Below are 23,316 nucleotides of genomic sequence, written 5' to 3'. Positions count from 1 at the left end.
GTTGTATACATGTCTCTATTGCCTTGAATTCCTCTGTCCTGTATGATGCAAATCATGGTAAATTGAGCTAAGGGCGGGATTCATCTCTGAGGCAGTTTAGTTTATCAGGTCATCCTTATTTCAGTAGCCAATTCTGAATCTGACAACACTGCTGAGGACGACTTATACATAATCATAAGGTAGGCATTTATTTCTTCATTGGTCCCAGTAGAGGTCTATCACTATGATAAGCCTATCATCACGCTCTCATTCATACATCATTATTCTTCGTCACCCCGCTATATTTTCATGCCAATGGCGCCCCCCAATGCCATCTGATTCCTTCAAGCTCAAAGATTGAACAGTGACAGTAACTTGCAGTCTCATGCAGCTCGTCTCAGAAATGAAACTGAGCTTAGCTGCTCAGGCCTTACATAGGCCTGAATTGACCTACCAGCAGTGTTCAAGCATGTCAAGTGCATGAAGTCTATTTTCCTCTGCGCTCTGGTGTTCTACCTTGGATAAACCATAACAACCTTACTGGTGTGGTCTTCATTGCAGATTGCCAATTGGTGCCCCTCCTCACCACACCAGTATGAAGGGACTCAGTGGATTTGGTTTGGCAACCACTCTGCTCCTCGCTATTTTAGGTAGGTTTCATATTTTGTTACCTTTTTGACTGAAATCATCTATGATGCCACTACATCCTTATAGGTTCTCTGCGACTGCCCGATACCAACCCCTGTCACTTATTTGTCTGCCATCCCTGGTTGAGAGTTCTTCAGACTACTCAGATGACCCTAGGATTCAGTATATCAACTCATACTGGGATTTGGTACAGACTGATTTTCAAGTTCATTAATTCTATTTCAACTTCTAGGTCATGCATCAGGACGAGTAACTTTCACAACAAGACTTTGTAGAATCAGTGGTCTCTCAGAATCCACTCCAATTGGTAAGTAGTACTATTTGTGGGGAAACAAAATGGCCATTGATTTTTTCGTAGGGACACAACTTGAAATCAACAGGGACTGACCCTTTTTGGGCAACCCCTTCCTCTTGAGAGCGTACCTTTGAAAATTTTGACTTTTGAAAATTCTAATCAATGATTTAATGACAAGAGCAAACATTCGTCATTGCCACTCTCCCCAATCTTCTGCCAGTCTTCATCGTGTAAAGATATGTCTCTTGGTTGCAGGTACTTCAATAATTGCGATTGAGGCTCACCATGATAGGGGTCTTAGAGTTCAATTTGAATTAGAGAATACAGATGCATTTTCTATTATCCGAGTTAGATACAGCAACACTGGCGGTAGTATAGTAATAATTGGGCCACAGCGAAGACTAGATTATGAGGTAATGCTAATATCGGGTCTTGTAGTTTTCCTCACAATAAGCATGAATCACAGACTGTGTCATTATTCAGGTCAGCTTACCTATGAATCTAAAGGTTGCAATAAAACGTTGTAAAGAATGTAACGAATACCTGAGTTGAGTGGCCTCTTACTCACTTTTCTCTTGGACTGTAACAGAAATCTGAGTTGAGTGGCCTCTTACTCACTTGTCTCTTGTACTGTAACAGAAATCTGAGTTGAGTGGCCTCTAACTCACTTGTCTCTTGGACTGTAACAGAAATCTGAGTTGAGTGGCCTCTGACTCACCTGTCAGACACCTGAATACCATCGCCTTTGACTCAAGTGTGTCTGCTACTGCATGTCAAGGCAGGTGGAGCGATGGAACACAAAACATAATTCAGTACCTCTTGTTAACCTGTCTAGTGGTTCATTTAATCTTGATGTTTTCCCATTTCTATACAGGAGGACAACAAATTGTCGTTTGTAGTGAAGGCGTTTGTCTCCGCTAACGATTTTGATCAACTTTCATGCTCGGTTCTCCTGCAAGATGAGAATGATGAGCTGCCCTATTTCACCAAACAAACATACCTCACGTATCTTCCTGAGGTAACCCATTTCTTTCTCATGAATATTTATATTTGAGATTGAAAGGACATTATATGTAGTGTTCAGAATGAAAAATAAGCCAGAATTTTGATCAAATGCAAGTTTACAGTCTTAAGACCAGAATACCTATTTTTGAGGTGAAGTCATGTTTGGCCTCATGTTTGCTGATATTCCATCAATGCTGTGCCTCAATTCATTGAAAATTAGTTTCATGAGGTGACACAATCTGCATGGGTCAATCTGTAGCTTTCAAATGTCAATATTGGCAGAATGCTATTTTCTGCAAGAGTTGTCTCTACTGATTCAGTCGCTTCTTATGTACACTTTATAGCAGTCAAAAGAGTTCCCCAGGCCATTAGGGATGAGTTGCATATCTAGAGTAAAACCCTTGTTTATAAAGTTGATATTTAAACAAGTTTCCTTTTAAAATATCAACCAAAGATTATGACACACTGTTTTACAGAATCCTGCCAATGGTACCGTTGTTTTTCCTATCATTGAAGTGAAGGATAAGGATTTTTCTAACGCTCCGTTGCGTGTGGAATGTGAGAAAACTGCTCAGTCCGTAGCTGACCTCAAGGTAAGTTGGTCCTTTCTGTCTGCTCAGTCCGTAGCTAACCTCAAGGTAAGTTAGTCCTTTCTGTCTGCTCAGTCCGTAGCTGAACTCAAGGTAAGTTAGTCCTTTCTGTCTGCTCAGTCCGTAGCTAACCTCAAGGTAAGTTAGTCCTTTCTGTCTGCTCAGTCCGTAGCTGAACTCAAGGTAAGTTAGTCCTTTCTGTCTGCTCAGTCCGTAGCTGAACTCAAGGTAAGTTAGTCCTTTCTGTCTGCTCAGTCCGTAGCTGAACTCAAGGTAAGTTGGTCCTTTTTGTCTGCTCAGTCCGTAGCTAACCTCAAGGTAAGTTAGTCCTTTCTGTCTGCTCAGTCCGTAGCTAACCTCAAGGTAAGTTAGTCCTTTCTGTCTGCTCAGTCCGTAGCTGAACTCAAGGTAAGTTAATCCTTTCTGTCTGCTCAGTCCGTAGCTGAACTCAAGGTAAGTTAGTCCTTTCTGTCTGCTCAGTCCGTAGCTGAACTCAAGGTAAGTTAGTCCTTTCTGTCTGCTCAGTCCGTAGCTGAACTCAAGGTAAATTAGTCCTTTCTGTCTGCTCAATCAGCTGAACTCAAGGTAAGTTAGTCCTTTCTGTCTGTTCAGTTTGTAACTGAAGATAAATTAAAATAATCAAATTATTCACAAATTTGGGAAAAACGTTGGTTAAACATGTATAAGGCACCTCAAACTTAACTGTGTTCTTCTTCAGCCTGGCCATCTCCATCCATGTGATATCTTCTCCATTGTGACCATCAGGCGCTCCAATCAAGACTGGCTTGGTAAAGTCATTGTCCCTAATGGGAATTTAATCGATTATGAGAAGTTTAAAAAAAGCGGCAGCAGTCAGACAACTCGGGCGATATATTCAATTCCAGTCAAAGCCTTCGTAAGTGTCTGTGAGGTCGACATCAGTAGCCTTTATTTCACAATCGCATTTTGACCTGTGCATTTATCACCTTGGGTAGACTAATCAATGTCTTTTGGTGAAGGTATTATCTGTTTGATTTAGCATCTGTTTGATTTAGTATTATCTGTTTGTCACAAATGGTAGAATGGGAAAGACAAGCACAAGGCAAGCCAAGCACCATTGCCTTGAACATAAAATTGTTATAAGCATTTCAAAATGGTGGTCATGTTTTCCTACTGATTGAACTTCAGACATGATTCATTGGAGCTTAAATCATCTGCTTGGACTGAGTTAAAGAAGGTCACTCAGAATCATAAAGTTAATACCAACTGAACATTGTGGACCTCGTTTATGAGAGATTCAACTTGTTAAAGAAAGCGTAAACCAGTCACTTAACCACTTTAGAGTGCATTCCTTTACTCATTTCTTTCTCCTCAAAGGATGGTAAGAACAACAATACTGAGGCTCTTTTGGTGGAAATAACTGACCAGCAAGATAAACCTCCAGTTATCGACCCTTCTCACGCCATCAAATCGGTCAAGGAGAACGTAGCGATTGTAAGTAGCTGTAACTGATGAAGACAATGCAGCCATGCCCAAAAGGGCAAGGCTAAGATAGAGTCTTATCCATTTGTTAACCTTATCTAGCCGCAACATAAAGATTCAATGGACCCAGGTGCCCCCCCCCCCCCCAATTTGAGAACAAGAATGCCTCAAAATATTCTTGTTGTTATCACATTAACACACTACCATCTTCTGTCATTTTGTATATGACCGGGTATCATTGCCTTTCAGGGATATAACGTTTATGACATAGTAGCCGCAGATGGTGATACTGGAGCACCAAGACAGTTATGTTACCACATTATATCCGGTAAGTCAATGAGGCTTCTCACACCAATATGTATCATAGGAGGAGACCTACTTGTCAATGGCCCTTTAACCCAGTAAAACTAGGTTAACTTTGATTTCTTTTTTGCTGCCATATATTCATGGTTTTCAATAAAAGCAAAAATAGACGGTACACAAACACTTCAAGGTTCACAATGTGTTATTATACCGAGTAGTTTTGCTAAGATTTTGGTAACTATGTCCATTGCTAGCAGAGTGCTATTCGTAGTCATTTTTGTGGAAAAAATAATGTAAGTTGCTTGAGAACAACTTAGATGAAGATGTATTTATGAATAATTCAAATAACTGGAATGATCAGGTACCGTAAGGTAGGGCACACTGAAACGTTGTGATACTGTACCATGCCTGAATGATTATTTAATCTATAACTCAATGTGACTCTTCAGGGACTGGGAAAGATTATCTCATTATCAGTGATGAGAGAAAACCCGCAATTACAATCAGTCAACATCTCGACCGGGAAACCATTGGTAATTCCATTTCTGTCCTCTTCAAGGTAAGGACACATCTCTGGTAGTCTAGTGTAGAACAATGTGGCCATCACCAAACAGTTTAAAAAGGTTAAACTTGAGTTGAAAGATACCTGGACAACTTTGTCTAAGCAATGATCGTCATTAGTGGATTGTGCTGTCAGCTTTGTTGGAGTCTTCAATCGTAGGTTCCCGTGCCAGCGTCTTTCTCTCACTAGGCACTGACCTCAACTCTGGTTGATACACCTGATCGAGTTGAAGCTATTGAACAACTGGTGACGCTCCCAGCTGAGCTTTACATGAAGTTAACACTTGGAGATGGTGAGCGCAGATATTTTCTGGAAATATCTTTGACTGCTGTCACTTTGATTGTCTGTCTTTGTAGGTGAGTGAAGTCATTCCAGCAACGAACAAGTGTGGTACAGGGGCAGATGAGGTTGCTACTGGTACTCTTCAGGTCAACATCGTGGACGTAAACGATAATGCACCGTACTTTGACCCGGATCGGATGGTGATCAAGATGTCTGAAAGTCAGGATGTTAACAGCGATATTACTGACCCAAGTATCAAGTCATTTGACAAGGACACGGTCAGTAAATTTGGTATTTTGTGAAAAATGCTGCCAGAATTAGAAATTCCTGAGATATAGGCCTGCGCAGTAAAACATGGGATTTAAATGTCTATTCAAGCTTGCCAAACAATGCGTTAGGCCAGCTTGAGATTTAGAATGATATTTTATCACTTACTATATGCACTGCGTGACATCATATTGTGAAGCAGATAGGGCTTTCTACCCCATGTAAGGGCAGTATCTTAGTGACCTACTCTCGAGAGACTTAGGTCACACTCGCATCACGGTAGACGTTTAGATATTTCTGACATCTTCGGCTAATCCAACCCATCGTAACCTTTCTTGGGTTATTACTAACAGAATTGTTTTTTATTGCAGGGTGATTATGGACGATATGTTGTGTCTATCACAAGGAATAATGATATTTTCGGCATTACTAACCCAAACGTATCTCAATCTGGCATTCACTATATCAAACTGAAAAAGAAGTTGGACTATGATGATCCTAACACCCCCAAAACATACATTTTGCCGGTAAGAAGTTTACTCCAGTTTAATAACTGCTAAATTTGAAGTTTAAAAGCAGGAGAGGTGCAAACATCAAAGCCCTGCGACTGGTTATTGTGACTCGATACCAAAATGTCACGGATTAGTTGTCTTTACAAACAATTGTATAATTATGTAGAATGTGAGCAGTGTTTGGTGAGAAGCAATAACGTAAGTGCAAGACCAACTAATTCTGATGATTGAACTTCAGCTATTAGCAAAAGAGACGTCGCCAAATTACAAAACTGGCACTGCTTCTGTGACGATCATGCTAACAGACTCCAATGACAACACACCAGTGTTTGGCAAGAGCTATGAGAAGGCGATCCCAGAGGATACGCCTATGAATACGTCCATCATCACCGTCTCTGTAAGTTGAGGTCACAATATCAGACCAAGGCTGTCTCTGGAACACTCGTCCAAGAATGTGACCATCATAGACCAGAATGTGTCACATGGCAGTCTGGAACAGGAAAAGCACTGGAGAGACCCCGTAGGCAATGTGTCCCAGGCTAAACGGTCAGGAAGAGGGAAAAAACCTGACAGAAAATATCAGTGTTGTCTTGCTTCTAGGAAATAATCATTTGAAGTGAGCCTGAGGAAATATTGGTCAGAGGACGCAAAGGGCCATGTACGTTGACTGGTATTGTCAGGTCTTGCGTCACTGGAAAGACGAACAAGTCTTTTCCATTGTATATGTCAAAATATCATACATGTCATACATGTAACTTCGTGTGTCGACTACCTTCAGGCAACTGACAAAGATTCGGGAGCGTTTGGTCAAGATGGCATTGTGTACAAATTGGAGGGAATTGGCGAAGAGAAGTAAGTCTGTTTGTTGTATTCCACGGTGCTTTGAATAATTGATACTGAGAACGTAATGCAAAAAGCTGACACCAGTCCTCTACTTCAATGAATCCGAGATTTTGATAGCTCAACGCATAATTTGACAAACTTTTTGACTGTATATATCGACCGATGTGTATTATCTTCGAGAGGTTCCCCAGTACAATGCATTGCTATACTTTCTTTGCCAGGTTTCATATGGATCCCAAGACCGGTGTCGTATCAGTGGCAGACTGCTCGCCCGACAAACCTGGAAGTGGCAAGTGTATCGATTACGAGGAGACCAGAGAGTACAGACTGACCGTGTTTGCCAATAACGTTGGTGGTCAAGCTATAACACCACTAAAGATTATAATACTCGATGTCAATGATAATAGACCATACTGTGTGCGTCCAAGTTATGAGTCAGACATGCTCGAGACTAGTTTGTATCCTGATCCTCCTCTGGTTGTCGCCGTAAGTATATCATCATCGACATTATTGATTCATATGTTTTTCCATGCAAATTAAACCCTATTGGAATGGCTATGATAATCTCTCTTTCAAGATGAACTTCTTTTGGAAGGTACTCATTCCTGATGTTATTTTCCTAATATGATGGACATATAGGGCATTGGGACACAGGGCATTGGGACACAGGGCAATGAGACACAGGGCATTGGGACACAGGGCAATGAGACACAGGGCATTGGGACACAGGGCATTGGGACACAGGGCATTGGGACACATGGCACCAGGGACACAGGGCATTGGGACACAGGGCATTGGGACACAAGGAATTGGGACACAGGGCATTGTGACACAGGGCATTGGGACACATGGCACCAGGGACACAGGGCATTGTGACACAGGGCATTGTGACACAGGGCATTGTGACACAGGGCATTGGGACACAGGGCATTGTGACACAGGGCATTGGGACACAGGGCATTGGGACACAGGGCATTGGGACACAGGGCATTGGGACACAGGGCATTGGGACACAGGGCAATGGGACACAGGGCATTGGGACACAGGGCAATGGGACACAGGGCATTGGGACACAGGACAATGGGACACAGGGCATTGGGACACAGGGCATTGGGACACAGGGCATTGGGACACAGGGCATTGGGACACAGGGCACCAGGGACACAGGGTATTGGGACACTGACAGGGTATTGGGACACAGGGCATTGGGACACAGGGCATTGGGACACAGGGCATTGGGACACAGGGCATTGGGACACAAGGCATTGGGACACAGGGCATTGGGACACAGGGCATTGGGACACAGGGCATTGGGACACAGGGCATTGGGACACAGGGCATTGGGACACAGGGCATTGGGACACAGGGCATTGGGACACAGGGCATTGGGACACAGGGCATTGGGACACAGGGCATTGGGACACAGGGCATTGGGACACAGGGCATTGGGACACAGGGCATTGGGACACAGGGCATTGGGACACAGGGCATTGGGACACAGGGCATTGGGACACAGGGCATTGGGACACAGGGCATTGGGACACAGGGCATTGGGACACAGGGCATTGTGACACAGGGCATTGGGACACAGGGCATTGGGACACAGGGCACCAGGGACACAGGGCATTGGACAAAAAAGGTGTGAAATGCTGTGCTCACGAATAAGTAAAAGTCATTTTGAATTGTAATATTTGTACAAGCATTGTAAAGTAACATATCAGGAGCGTGGTCTGAGGTTTCTGTCTCTAATCTCTTAATTGAGAGTCAACTTGCAAGTAAATGAACTTGAAATGTCATTGCAGGCCAAGGATGCAGACAGCAACAAGAATGGTAACAATGCCATCCAATACAGTATCATCAGTGGCAATGCAGCCAGCTACTTTGACATCTCCTCAACTGGCAACATTACTGCCAGAAATCTTATTGATTTCGAATCTGCACCAAATGGTGGAGTGTAAGTAGGCCATAGCTAGAACGTGGAGTTTCCATTGCATTTCAATTTTCATATACACGTCAACGAGAAGTTACAATGTAGGATTACTTATTCTTTAATATTTTAGAGAACTAACAGTGTTTTTTAATTGATGATATTGTAGATAATTTGTTTGAGCAAAGAAATTTATGATTATGTTTATATTTGCGCTACATCTAAATATGCATATTAGTCTTCTTCGAAGTGAGTTTACTGATAAAAGCTGCACCCATCGACTCACTAAGGGCATTCACACTATGTGAGTAACCTGCTGGAAGGGTTCTTGTCCTTGCCTTATTCTATTTTAGATTCCGGATGATAGTTCAAGTAAGAGATGCCAAGTTTAGTAGCCAGTGCCAAGCTGTCGTCACTCTACTGGTGAGTGACGATCCATCTTTTTTTTTCCCTTTGATCAAGACCCTTATCAACTGCTTCTCAGCAAGCAGTAAAACTGTATCGACTGCCAAATGGCAGCCGAGACTGAACCCCTATGTAGGTAATAGCGCATAATAGTGGTATTACAGAGGTTTTATATCATCATTTATCACCCCCACATTACTTCAACTTTGAGAGTGAATCACAGTCGTCAAGAGACAACTTTGATTCAAACGTTTTCAGCCTGACTGAAGAATTCACTTACTACATGTAACTACTTTCGTGCTCCAGTGATGAATGCGTTGTATTTTATATGTCAATCAAAATGAGGTGATGCTGTTGGAGTTGGAAGCATGCACAACCTCTCTATCAATCAGGAAGGAAGTGGCATTAGCTGTTTTTCATGACTTTTTCAGGATGTGAACGACAACACGCCAGCATTTGATAACCTCAACTATGAGCAGTCGATACCTGAGACCACTCCCCCGGGGACTTTCGTCCTGACCGTCTCGGCTTCTGATAAGGACTTGAAAACCTCATCCAACGGAAAGATCAGGTATCGCATTGAGCTCGGTGCTGCTGGAAAATTCCAAATTGACCCTCTTTTAGGAAATATTACGGTAACAGGAGGAGCCTCATTTGATTACGATAACAAAAAGCAATATTTAATGAAGGTGAGATGTGGCACCTGCCACTAAATTCAACACACAATCACATGTATTTTTCATTGAAGCACTTATTGCCATCCTTTGATAATGATTTCTGGCTGATCTTCAAACTTGAACTTGACTCCCTTTTTCCTGCTTAGTTTGTGTTTCAAGGGCACGATGAGTGACTTACTGAGATAAAGAATTGTCATAGTCTCAAACACATTGTAGACACATTTGGAACTCGACAAATGCTCTGCTTCACAATACAATGTAAGCGGTGTCCTGATTACACTGGTCAAATTCAATAACATTTCAGGTTGTTGCCAAAGACTTGGGCTTCCCTGCAAAAACGGGTACAACCTCTGTCACGATCAATATCCTTGACCGCAACAACAAGTCTCCACTTCTCCTACCATCGACCATCAGGGAGAGTATCCTTGAAAGTAAGTACAGCCTCGTCTGTCTAGATAATCGTATCCAATCCTTAATCTTGTCACTTTATTTGGATACCCCGTCCTGCTCCACTTAGTCAGTCACACAAGGCAACTCCTTCTCTTTCAGCCCCGAGGAAAACAATGTGAGACATTCATGTGACATGGAACACTGCTACATGTTGTATCTGCTAGCCACTTTACCATGTATGGAGGGATAAACGTGTTGACCATACTGAATTAACCAGAGCTACACTTGCTGTCTTTTTGACTGAGTTTTACGGTGGCCAGTGTTGAACGCACTGAAGAGGAATAATGTTATTATTTGATACCGAAGCTTTGCTTGTTTTCAGATGCTACTGTTGGCACTTGCCTGACGACCCTGAAGGCACAAGACCCCGACTCCAATGCCAGCTTGGTGTACGATTTTGATCTCTCCAGGATGAAGGCGTACCTAGCAGGTCGTGTCCAAGTCAATAAGACCCCAGCGTTTGATTTTACAGTAAGTATCAGTTTCTCCACTGATGTGAGTGATTGAAATATCATGTCACGTTAAATGACAGAGCAGAGTCATCAAACGGAAGCCATGTTAAGATTCTGAGACATATGGAAACTTATGATAATCTGCAGTTGCGCTGCCTACTGAATGAGTAACTTAAGCCTGCCATCTACTGAAAAATGTAAAATTTAGAGTTATTTGAAGCAGTTACTTTTTGTTCCTGAATCTTGGCTTTTGCCAACTCTAAGGGTCTGTGCCTATAGAGCATATTAGGAAGAGGTCTGTCACTGTAGAGTATATAACTTCTGTCTTTATTGTAGAAACTGATTGGCTTGAATCGGACGACTGGCGTAGTGTGCACGACTCTGCCGTTAGATTACGAGAAGGCTGCTGAACTTGAGATCCCTATCGTGGTGACGGATATTGCTGCTCCTACTCTCCAAACTGGAACAGGTTGGTGGACACGTTGTCTAATGAAGGCACTAAGCTGACATGTATGAGCTTTGCGGCCAATATCTGTCATTGGTTATAGCCATTTTGGGACATTATCAATTCCTCTCTGAATTAGTAAGACTCCTCATTAAGTTTTTCATGTACAAAGACTAATCGGTTGGGGATTGTTTTGGCAATTGGTTAGTATATCAGACTCCTGACCTAGAGGTTGTGGGTTTATGTCCCTTCCTAGACTGAGGCACTTTAAGTGAGCGCTCAGTAGCTGCTCTTTAACATTCCCCTGAAAATGGTGTAAATTGGAACTTGTATAAAGTCAGTCAGTAAAGTCTTGTTCATTGTTGCCTCTCTTCTCTAGGAACATTGTATCTAAGGATTTTGGATATCAATGAGCACGACCCTGTCTTCATTGACACTGAGAAGTTATCGTTCCCTCACTACAACATCACCCTCCAGGAGGAGCTCCCGCTCAATACATTTGTTGTCACGATGGTTGCCACGGATGTTGACAGTCCTCAGATATCAGCATACAAGATGATTGATGATGACAATGGCTTTTTCGGCATTCAAACAAGAACAGGTACACTATCAGAACCTCATGATATTTATGAGCATTGTGTTGTAATCATTTCAGGCCAGCTCATAGTTACAGAGTTTCTGTGTGGGGTGTGTGTGTGGAGGGAGGGGGGCTGCGTGAGTGAAAATGTGCAGGAAATGTTAATAGATCAAAATATAAAAAGGAGAGTGTCATGACATCAGCGAATGGTTTTCTAGAATATATTTTTATGTTGTGTAAACCTGTTTCCAGGTGTCGTTACCATCAAGAAGCGCGTCGACTATGAAAAGATTAAAAAACTGCAGTTCTCTGTCATGGCGTATGACGTGGGTGTTCCAATACGATCAGCGAGTGCCACTGTGTTTGTATCCGTCATCAACATGAACGATAATGTGCCACAGTTCAATCAAGTAAGTCGATGCAACTGTCCGCAATGATAATTCATATTGATGTTGGGATATCGTGCCTCAAGAAAGATCTTTCCTTGTCTTTTGAGTAATTGACTGTGGACATCCTTGCCATTTTGCTGTACCAAGTCCAAAAGCAAGAGGTTTTAGAATATGGCAATGTCTTGTTTGTCAAGATGGGTTTAATTCCCTGTTACTGATTGTCCATGGTCATCATCATCATCATCTAGGCCTTTCTGATCCTTTTGGATCTTTGGCATCAAAAGATGGCCATCTATCACACCATCAATTAGACAATAACATCGCTACTCTTAAGGCGCCATGCCACGAATGAGTGAGATATATCGGCAGAAACAGATGGAGGGTCTGACTTTCACTTCCCTGCTACGATTCTAAGTCATAAAAACGTTTATTTCAGTCTGATTACAGATCAGTTATCCAAGAGCACTCTCCAGAAGGGACCTATGTCACTACAGTTTCCGCGTCTGATCTTGATTCTGGTGATTACGGAGTCGTCCGCTTTAGTATGACGGACCCGAGATTCGTAGTCGACAACATTACCGTAAGTAGAACTGTCAGTGGTTAAGGATAGTATGTCACTTTCAAAGTTGCTTCCACGTTTTGGAAGAGTTTTAAGTCTCAACTTGGTGCTCTTGGAACAACCTGTCTCAACAGCACCAGGTAATGATAACATATCTGGCTCTTAGGTTTCTTCCTTCCAGAGACCCTGCCCCCCTACAATGTATGTAAAATAACCGTCGACGTGTTTATACTGCAGGGTGTCATCACAGTCGCCAAAGGTGCCGTGTTGGATCGTGAGCTCACTCCAGTTATCAATGTGAAGGTGGCCGCCTGGGACAGTCCATTGAAAGCTCAGGGGAGAAACTTTAATTATGTCTCTGTAAGTGGTTCATCATTACAGTCACCTCATGCAAGGTAGCACAAAGAAGGAGAGGATGGAATGTGTCCTAAAGGCCTTCATCGTTAGTTCAAAATTTGAAAATTGAACTTGAATTTGAGATTTTTAAATATTTTACTTGTGATAAAGACAGTGACAATGTTCACATAAGAGATGTAGGAAATAAAATCCTAATGTAAATATGAAAAATCCTTATCACCAATTATTTACTTTATTTCCTCTGTCACAGCAGGTAAAACTAGTTTGTGGTTATATCTTACTCAGCCATATTTTGACTTGCGATAATAGCAAGTTTACTCTGCAGCTCTCTTCAAATCTATTTGGTAGACAGAGATATGCTCAAGAGTCAGGTAATAAGTGATTTCTCCTCTGCTCTACATGTAGGTGGTGATTACTCTACTCGATATCAATGACCACCCTCCCAAGTTTGATGAGCAGAACTATTACGCCCAGATCACAGAAAACATCCCAATAACCTCGTCGGTCCTTCAGCTTCGGGCAACTGATGGAGACAAAACGTGCAACTGTATCAATGCACAGATCAAGTATACTAAGATCCCTAATACTGGTGATGTAAAAGGTAGGTGCTAACAAAGGTCAAACCTGGAATAAAATGGGGAAACTGATAATACTCGGATAAAGTGTTGATTGAAAGCTTTCAAAGCTGTGACTGTTCATGACAATGGCCAGCCTTCACTTGGAAACCATGGTCCCTATGTGTAGCAAGTCATCTACACTTTCTTTTAAGTTTGTTTTCCTATTTGCAGACTTCTTCAATGTGAATGGCACCACTGGTCGAATCACCGTCAATAAGTCACTGATTGGGGAGTCTTATTCCCACCGTTTTAATGTCATGGCACGAGATGGCTTTGGCAGCGGGAAGTTTAGTGTGTCAGCATCGGTTACGATCAGTGTCATTGATGCAAACAACAAACCACCAGTGTTTGTTCACCCACCGTTGGGGAACTATACTATTTCTGTGCTTGAGGTAGGTGATTCAGTCATCTAGGTATAATATGCCCTGTTCATTGGTGACAGAATACTGTGTCTACCCAATTGAAGCTAAAGCACCCCACAAAGGAGCAGGTTTAATTACGTGATCTGCATTCATGTAAAGAAGGCTTGTTTAACATCACCCCCTTCAACAAGAATCTATGATCACACCAGCACGAGAGCAATATCAAAATCAGTGATTGGCAGTTTTACCCGCATTTGAGAGATCAAAGCCATTATGGAGCTTTAGTGACTTTCACAAGTGAAACTGCAACAATCTAGTGACTAACTTGTAATCCTATGGTGCTGATAGAATGAGTGTCATTAATGTTACTGATGAGTTATTTGGGTTGACGAACAACACCCAGGTTTTGATTTGGCATATTTATATGTACTGAGATGTCTTTCATCTGTTGTATCTTCATGCCTCCATACAGAACCAGTACCGTGGTCTCCTGGTGTACAGGGTCCGTGCGAAAGACCCTGACAGCGACTTGAACAGCCCAATCACTTACGGCTTCCGCGTCAACAACAAAATGGTGGAAAAAACCAATGAATTCCGCATAAACAACATAACCGGCCAGATTCGAGCCCAGCGAGTGTTTGATCGTGAGGAAACAGATAAGTATCTTGTAAGTTCATTCCCTTTATGTGAAAGCTACTAGCAGCTATGTTAAGACACAAGCACTAGCTCATCTTCATGTATCTCCTATTTCATTAAGAATATATCATTAGGACTTAATGCCAGCGTGACGACTGACACCAACTGAGCAACCGAGCCCTCAGTAATAATGTGAGCTGTAGGTTAAGAAGTTTGCTTTAGATTTTATATCTTAATGGTATGATATATGACTATGAATACCTGTAGCGAAGATTGCAGATCTCACAAGACAGTGACCACTTGTTATTGTTCCAGCTGCACGTGAGTGCTGCCGACCATGGTGTCCCATCATTTGTCACAACCATCGACCTTGTTGTACTCATCTTGGACGTTGACGACAACCTACCCGAGTTCCCAAGATTCAGAGTAAGTGATTGTGCTACTTTTCCTTTGTCTTGAACCTTTTGGAACCATTTACACACAGGGTAATTCCATGAGGTCATGATCTAGACCATGACTAAACTGCCTGGATCAAGACACATCCATCTCATTGCATGAAGATGTAACAACAGAATTGGGTTGATCAAATTCGAGATAAAGTCTTCACCATCTCTTGCAGTAAGGTAACCATTGTTGTTTCAGAATGGATCCGTCTTGCCATACCAGTTCTCAGTGGGAGAGGATGCAAGGCCAGGCTCTCTGGTTGGTATCATTGAAGCTACAGACAAGGACACCAAGGCTAGCACAGCCATCAAGTACTCGATCGTCAGTAAGTATGTAAACATTGGTAGTACTGCCACCTGTCAGTCGACCAGTGAGGTCAGTGGGTCTGTCGTGTTTGTCATGGACCACTTGTTGTTTCGTCATAAATGTATGGTCCTGTGAGTGTGGAAAGCAACCATGAGGTGACAGCTTCTCAGAAGAGGTTGGAACTGCTCCAGTTCAACTAATGCTGACTAGATGATCAACAGCGCAAGAATGGAGCTTTCTCAAAAAGACTTTTAGGAGTTGTGATCTGAAGTGACAGCCTGTCGTGCTGTTATTATTGCTCTGGCTGATCCCATTGTTTTCCTCGTGTTTCAGATGGCAACATCAGGGATACCTTCAGGATTGAAAACAGGGACAACAAAGGCTATATCTACATCAACAAGATCGTCGACAGGGAGGACATTTCAAATTTTGAACTGTTGTGTCGGGCATCGAACCGTGCAACAAGCTTTTCCCTCAACACTGGGAGAAAGAAGCGGGCCGTGGAAGATGCTAGCGCCACCGTGGTGAAGATACTGGTGACGGATGTGAACGATAATGCACCTCAGTTTGAACTCCCCGACTACAGGTCTTGTAAGTCTTCAAAGTAGAGATTTCTGTACAAAAATCTCCCTAAATCAATTAACAGAGTTCAAACCGACTGCCATCTGGTGTGTCTGGTAGAAACGTCATGCCCAGATATACATTTACATAGAAATGTACACGCGCAATATAGACAAGGCTACTTTTTCGACCATGCAATTGTAACCAAGGTTAAAACCATGAGGTAAATAGGATGAATACTGAAGATGATGTCTTGTCTGATATCTTTTGATATGAGTCTGTACTGCCAGACTGCAGGGTGCGTAAACCATTCTCAGTTGAGTTTCCAATATTCATAGTCAGGTTGTGTTTCTCGTACAGGTGTCACTGTAGATGCTCCTTTTGGTAAACCAATCCTGGATGTAAAAGCACACGACAAGGACACAGGCCAAGCGGGGAGGGTGTTCTACATGCTGCGTGACATTAAGAACATTCGCCAAGATGGTCAGTCTACCCAGAGACAGAAAGCATTCATTGTCAGTCAACTCAATGGCACCATCTATACGAATGCTTTATATAACCAGGATGGCAAGTCTTACTTTGATATGCAGGTCGTTGGTTACAATAATGACTCCACCAAAACAGAAGGTACCAGCAGTGCTAGGGTAAGCATCAACTGACTTTTCAGCTACTGCTCTCAAATGAAGCTGTCAGTGGTTTGCCTAAATCCTCTGCCCAAGCAGCGACTAAATTAATCTATGTCTCCTCTTCTCTACTGTTGCTCACAGCATCTCATTCTGTGTAAGTGTGTACCCAACTTTCTAATGTGCCACTCCAGTTAGGCACCAATTGGTCATGTGGAGGAGTCCTTCTCAGCCTACAGTCCACTCGGGTGGGATCTTGCTTGCTTGCCATGGCGTAGGCACCAGACACAAGGAACCTTCAGCTTTACATGTCTCATTTGAAGGCCAGAGTGAAGACAACTCTCTGATGAAATAGTCCCTCTCAGGCTCCTGTTTCTTCCTAGTAAACTTTCGACAGTGATCTCTCAATGATTGTCATATGTTGCATATTTCAGGTTTATGTGACAGAGTCGGCCACAAGGGTCAAAGTCAGCATCAACCGGTCACCAGATGAGGTGAACCGTTATATCAAGGATTACAAGAGGGTTATTGCTGAGTCGCTGAAATCAAAGGTTGTGTGCGTGGAAGCAACGCGATATCATATCAATGCAGAAAACATCATTGAAGTTGACAAGTAAGTGGTAACAAGGTTACATGTAGGATTAGAGATGATTACACATGGTGAGGGTGAACATCCACTCTGATACTTTAACTGTGGACATGTACCTTGTGTGAAGTTACTACCCTCTTTGAGATCTCTATCAGGATCTACCTCCACAGCAACTTGTCCAGATAGACCGACTGATCTGCCACCCTTTTCAAGTTGGGTCTAAAGTGCTACCATTTGTACTCTCATTCTCTCACCCTCCATGCCCTGCTCACCCCTAGTCAATGTTTTTTTAGAGCTGACTTGATTGTGCATGTAGTGGACATGAACCAGAACTCGATCTACCCTGCTAGTGATGTCGTCGAAATGATGAAAGCTGCTTCTGAAAAAGCCCTCCTCTCAGATTACAAGGTCCTCTTCATCTTTGATATCAATCCTGTGGTAAGTGAATCTGTTTTTGTGGTATAAGAACCTCTTGCCAGCCTCACTTGTTTCCTTACAGTACAGTTAACATAAATCCATGGTTGGGATCACTGGAGTTATATCATTGGCACTGAAGACTCCAGCAATATGAACTTCTATAGAACATTATCTTGTCTTCATATGGCTAATGTAAGTTCATGTGACCCTTACAGGTGCAGAAGCTCCTTGTGTTGAGGGTGTGTGTCTCTGGCAATATCCAAAGTGTGTCCCAAGTTACTCATAGACATTCAAGAAGATGTATTTGATTGTAGTCGTCTCATTTGGGCAGTCTTGTATTAACTGTATCTATTGGTGGAGTAAAGGGCTTCTTATCGGGGCTCAGTATTGGTGGCCTTCAATGGGGTTTCATCTGTGTTGTTTAAGCACAGACCGTTCTTATCGGGGCTCAGTATTGGTGGCCTTCAATGGGGTTTCCTCTGTGTTGTTTAAGCACAGACCGTTCTTATCGGGGCTCAGTATTGGTGGCCTTCAATGGGGTTTCCTCTGTTGTTTAAGCACAGACCGTTCTTATCGGGGCTCAGTATTGGTGGCCTTCAATGGGGTTTCCTCTATTGTTTAAGCACAGACCGTTCTTATCTGGGCTCGGTATTGGTGGCCTTCAATGGGGTTTCCTCTGTTGTTTAAGCACAGACCATTCTTATCTGGGCTCAGTATTGGTGGCCTTCAATGGGGTTTCCTCTGTGTTGTTTAAGCACAGACCGTTCTTATCGGGGCTCAGTATTGGTGGCCTTCAATGGGGTTTCCTCTGTGTTGTTTAAGCACAGACCGTTCTTATCGGGGCTCAGTATTGGTGGCCTTCAATGGGGTTTCCTCTATTGTTTAAGCACAGACCGTTCTTATCTGGGCTCGGTATTGGTGGCCTTCAATGGGGTTTCCTCTGTTGTTTAAGCACAGACCGTTCTTATCTGGGCTCAGTATTGGTGGCCTTCAATGGGGTTTCCTCTGTGTTGTTTAAGCACAGACCGTTCTTATCGGGGCTCAGTATTGGTGGCCTTCAATGGGGTTTCCTCTGTGTTGTTTAAGCACAGACCGTTCTTATCGGGGCTCAGTATTGGTGGCCTTCAATGGGGTTTCCTCTATTGTTTAAGCACAGACCGTTCTTATCTGGGCTCAGTATTGGTGGCCTTCAATGGGGTTTCCTCTATTGTATAAGCACAGACCGTTCTTATCGGGGCTCAGTATTGGTGGCCTTCATTGGGGTTTCCTCTGTGTTGTTTAAGCACAGACCGTTCTTATCGGGGCTCAGTATTGGTGGCCTTCAATGGGGTTTCCTCTGTTGTTTAAGCACAGACCGTTCTTATCGGGGCTCAGTATTGGTGGCCTTCAATGGGGTTTCCTCTATTGTTTAAGCACAGACCGTTCTTATCTGGGCTCGGTATTGGTGGCCTTCAATGGGGTTTCCTCTGTTGTTTAAGCACAGACCGTTCTTATCTGGGCTCAGTATTGGTGGCCTTCAATGGGGTTTCCTCTGTGTTGTTTAAGCACAGACCGTTCTTATCGGGGCTCAGTATTGGTGGCCTTCAATGGGGTTTCCTCTGTGATGTTTAAGCACAGACCGTTCTTATCGGGGCTCAGTATTGGTGGCCTTCAATGGGGTTTCCTCTATTGTTTAAGCACAGACCGTTCTTATCTGGGCTCAGTATTGGTGGCCTTCAATGGGGTTTCCTCTGTTGTTTAAGCACAGACCGTTCTTATCTGGGCTCAGTATTGGTGGCCTTCAATGGGGTTTCCTCTGTGTTGTTTAAGCACAGACCGTTCTTATCGGGGCTCAGTATTGGTGGCCTTCAATGGGGTTTCCTCTGTGTTGTTTAAGCACAGACCGTTCTTATCGGGGCTCAGTATTGGTGGCCTTCAATGGGGTTTCCTCTATTGTTTAAGCACAGACCGTTCTTATCTGGGCTCAGTATTGGTGGCCTTCAATGGGGTTTCCTCTATTGTTTAAGCACAGACCGTTCTTATCGGGGCTCAGTATTGGTGGCCTTCATTGGGGTTTCCTCTGTGTTGTTTAAGCACAGACCGTTCTTATCGGGGCTCAGTATTGGTGGCCTTCAATGGGGTTTCCTCTGTGTTGTTTAAGCACAGACCGTTCTTATCTGGGCTCAGTATTGGTGGCCTTCAATGGGGTTTCCTCTGTGTTGTTTAAGCACAGACCGTTCTTATCGGGGCTCAGTATTGGTGGCCTTCAATGGGGTTTCATCTGTGTTGTTTAAGCACAGACCGTTCATATCTGGGCTCAGTATTGGTGGCCTTCAATGGGGTTTCCTCTGTGTTGTTTAAGCACAGACCGTCATGTGCCATTACCTTTTTGTCTTCCAGGAAGTAAAGGAGTCGGAGATGACGCTGCATCCCGTGTTTATCATCATGTGCATCATCGTGGTCATCCTCATCGTGGCCCTCGTCCTCCTTGGCCTCATCTGCTTCTTTCTGAACAGGCAGTAAGTCAAATACCTGTCCATCAATCATCTTCTCCTGTACTCTCAGATAGGCTGAGTTTACTGATGTTAGTTGAGATGAAGTCCATCTAAGTCAATTCTGATCTTGTGAATAACTGCACCAAGACACAGTTTCTAGATGGCCACATTTCATCCCTCAGTGCTGCTAAACCAATCTAGTGTCAACTGAATGTTTGCCTATACTACTGGGTGTGTAGTAAAACATGTCCTTGATTCTTATAATAACTGCCATGTTTCTGAGTGAATGAAATCTACATGCAATGAGAGTTGTCAATTGACCTTGAGATTTTTGTTCTTGTTTTGATTTATCTACTCCATAGTCTCATGCATTGCCTGTTGTTCTTCAGGTACAAGAGGGAGATGAGAAAGGCAAAATATGGTAAGTCATAAATACTGTTTATACTGATAGTTGAGGAAGGGCAATTGGCCTATGGCTCAAGTGTCGTAAGAAAACACAATTCTGTTTTGTGAGTCCTTCAGACCCCAGGGCTTCTCTAGTCACTCATGTAGAACACAATCATGTTGATTCCAATCCATGATTGTGCAATTACTGGAGAAAGGGTGTCAAACTACACATGATTATTTATGGAGTACAGTATTGTTCTAATCTTTTTGGGCAGTTCATGCCCAGGTCCTTTGTATACTGTGATATACATGTCCCAAATTGATCAAATTCGCCCTTTTAACATGGATTTGGGTTGCCCACACTCTTTCATCTTGTCATCTCTAGTTGAGTCTCAGATCATGTTTTCGTATGATGTCCAGTTGGCAGGTAACAGTTGAAGGGATTTGCATAGTGTTTACTGTGTGAGATTGTATTCAGGCTTTGTGTGTGATTTAGAACTGATAGTAGCTGGAAATGTTGAATAATCTCTCCTCCCATTCTTCCGTTGAATTAGCATAGATTTGAGTGTCTCTGTTTTGTATGTGTTTTATAGCTAGGCATCTTCTGTAGAATGCTACCTGAGTTTAGTGTAGATCTAGTTTGGGAGTAGATCTGTGATTGTCACATCATGGTCAGTTGATTACATATTCCCAAGGTCAGAGGAAGATCTTTTGCCACTTTCAAAGCTCACTGGTCTTCTGCATGGAGAAGTTGCTGCTAGAGTCTAGTCTTGGTCACAAGACATCTATTCGAACAAGTCAGACAAAACATAGCTGCAGACTTTTGCTTAATATTCTTGACTTATTAGATTTTGTTGAGGATATTAAATTCTGCGAGATAATGACTCCATGCTCTTGTCTGTTTCAGTGAATGACGGTCCAATGGCCTCCACTCCAGGAGGAACGTAAGTATTTTTACATCATCTCCTTTGTGACCATCTGCCTTGAGATGTTTTTCTCAGATTGAGTGACCTCAGTAAAGAGATTCCCTCCTCTTAGGTGATGATGTATGGACAGTTTTAGACTATCATCAGTGTCTTGACCAGTGAGGGTGTCGTGCTTACAGAGGTGTCCACGACATGAAAGCAACAGTCCTTTATAGGCTTACTTTCTTTTATCTATTTCTGTTGCCCTTCAAATAGAAAGCAGACATATTGATTAGCCTGGGCAAATGGAATTCAATCTTTCATGCTGAGTATAGAACTTCTTTGGATTCTCAATCACTCACTTATTTAATCTTTGAACTTTTTCAGTGTGAATCCACTTTGGAAAGAGAGAATGGACAAGGTAATTGATTAGTTAATTCAGATCGTGGTTAACCAGTTTCCTCTTGTTGAACACTCAATTTTCTGAATTAGCCGTCACAATAATTGACATTATTTTCATCTTTATCAAACTGTGGCAGTGTTGCCTGAATCAACGAGTACATGCTCCAAGTATTCGAGTGTCGGTAGAAGAACTGATCATATCATGTCTTCATATGTTTGAGATGTAATTTATGAAGTGTCTATTATTTTTCTGTAAATCATATCACATTTAATTTCAGGACTCTGGAGTATTCGTGAACAAGGCCTACGAACCTGATATGTGAGGGTCATTTAGAGACAGTCAAGTTATTGAGCATTCAATAGGTGGAGCTTCACTCCATCATCAAACATGTCAAGATAATTACTGGCTGTGAATGATTCAGTATATACGTTGACAGCTGTCTCACCTATGGTACAGCTCATTAACTTGATTCTGATGAGCCTAGTACATGTAATATAATCTTTATGTAAACTTTGTAAACATTGTTCAGTTGCTATTATTCATTAATAGCTATATGTGATAGAACTTTGCCTATGGTTGTTTGTGAGTGCTGTATTATACAGCTGCTTTTGTAAGAAAAGGCAGTTTCAACCATGTACATAATGTGCCATAATGAATGATGTAATCAATGTTGTTCTCTGAAAACCTTACAAACAATAAATTTAGGTTTTGGAAGTTTTAAATATTTTCTTGAAAATATGATATGATAATACTATTGAGATGCTGTGATATAAGTTTGATACCAAATTATCCACCGTCCAAGCCATGACAGGTATGCCATATTTTATACACTTTATTACTTTACAAGTTGTTAGGTTTACATTAGTTGACAGTTACTTATTTATGATGAACCTGTTGTAGCATATCACGATGTAGCTTTGGTTCTAATGCATAAAGCATTGTACCATGTTTTGCCACGACAGTCTTGTTTTTTCAATCCAGACTTGCTGAAATTGGAGAATTTTTGTCCCTCAACTTATTTTCCGATATAACGGATTGTGGATAACCTTTTCGAAGTTTTCTATTTATTTATAAAAATATATTCTTGTAGGATTTAGACTTTATAAATTTACTTTTTGAAAAAAATATTGCTTTGTTTCATTTGTTTAACGACATGCCCGAATTTCATCACTGAGATACCCAAAATAACGTCCTATACATGCTTCCCGAAATTGGTGGCTTGCATTGGAACTAACTTTTTCCCCCTTGTCCGTCATTAAAGGCATTCAAGTGTGTTGGTCAACCATGACTATCACCTTTGTCCCTACACCTAGTTTCCCCTTATGACATCACTATTTCGGACACTCGGCGCCCCATTTCTGGAAAGGTGTATACTGAAGCACTTATTACGTTGAGAGGAGCCCTAGGATTAGTCTCATGCTCAAAGATCAACTGGCAGTTCATAACAAAAGGTTACTGATCTCTTCGTGGGTGAATGAGACTGCACTGAACGAATGTACACGAACTTGTCTACAATCATAATTGCATCAACCATTCTCCACGAGGCATAACCCATCTGGCTGTTCGTCTCGATATCTGGCTTAATCTTCTTGTTGCCGTCCCTGCAG

The 23,316-nt window shown here is 42.4% G+C and overlaps 1 protein-coding gene across 1 annotated transcript; it reads left to right on the top strand.

Moving 5' to 3' along the window:
• The first annotated feature begins 90 nt into the window (after nt 1-90).
• On the top strand, nt 91-22,830 carry LOC135496192 (cadherin-87A-like). The gene is made up of 39 exons (XM_064785370.1): nt 91-179; nt 541-629; nt 860-934; nt 1,178-1,335; nt 1,797-1,940; nt 2,404-2,520; nt 3,236-3,412; nt 3,874-3,990; nt 4,228-4,306; nt 4,731-4,840; nt 5,200-5,403; nt 5,764-5,919; nt 6,143-6,301; nt 6,683-6,756; nt 6,969-7,233; nt 8,550-8,701; nt 9,028-9,097; nt 9,511-9,768; nt 10,061-10,187; nt 10,529-10,677; nt 10,995-11,127; nt 11,483-11,704; nt 11,933-12,090; nt 12,506-12,649; nt 12,866-12,988; nt 13,391-13,586; nt 13,774-13,994; nt 14,437-14,631; nt 14,916-15,026; nt 15,243-15,369; nt 15,684-15,941; nt 16,272-16,555; nt 16,969-17,147; nt 17,417-17,561; nt 19,920-20,038; nt 20,404-20,435; nt 21,309-21,345; nt 21,694-21,727; nt 21,987-22,830. The coding sequence occupies exons 2-39, from the start codon at nt 575-577 to the stop codon at nt 22,029-22,031; spliced, it is 5,409 nt and encodes a 1,802-aa protein (XP_064641440.1). The 5' UTR covers nt 91-179; nt 541-574; the 3' UTR covers nt 22,032-22,830.
• The last annotated feature ends 486 nt before the right edge of the window (nt 22,831-23,316 follow it).

Source organism: Lineus longissimus, chromosome 1, assembly GCF_910592395.1.
Source record: "Lineus longissimus chromosome 1, tnLinLong1.2, whole genome shotgun sequence".
In the NCBI taxonomy this organism is placed as follows: Eukaryota; Metazoa; Nemertea; class Pilidiophora; order Heteronemertea; family Lineidae; genus Lineus; species Lineus longissimus.
The sequence above is the reverse complement of the archived record's forward strand: the minus strand, read 5'-3'. Positions and strand labels throughout refer to the sequence as shown.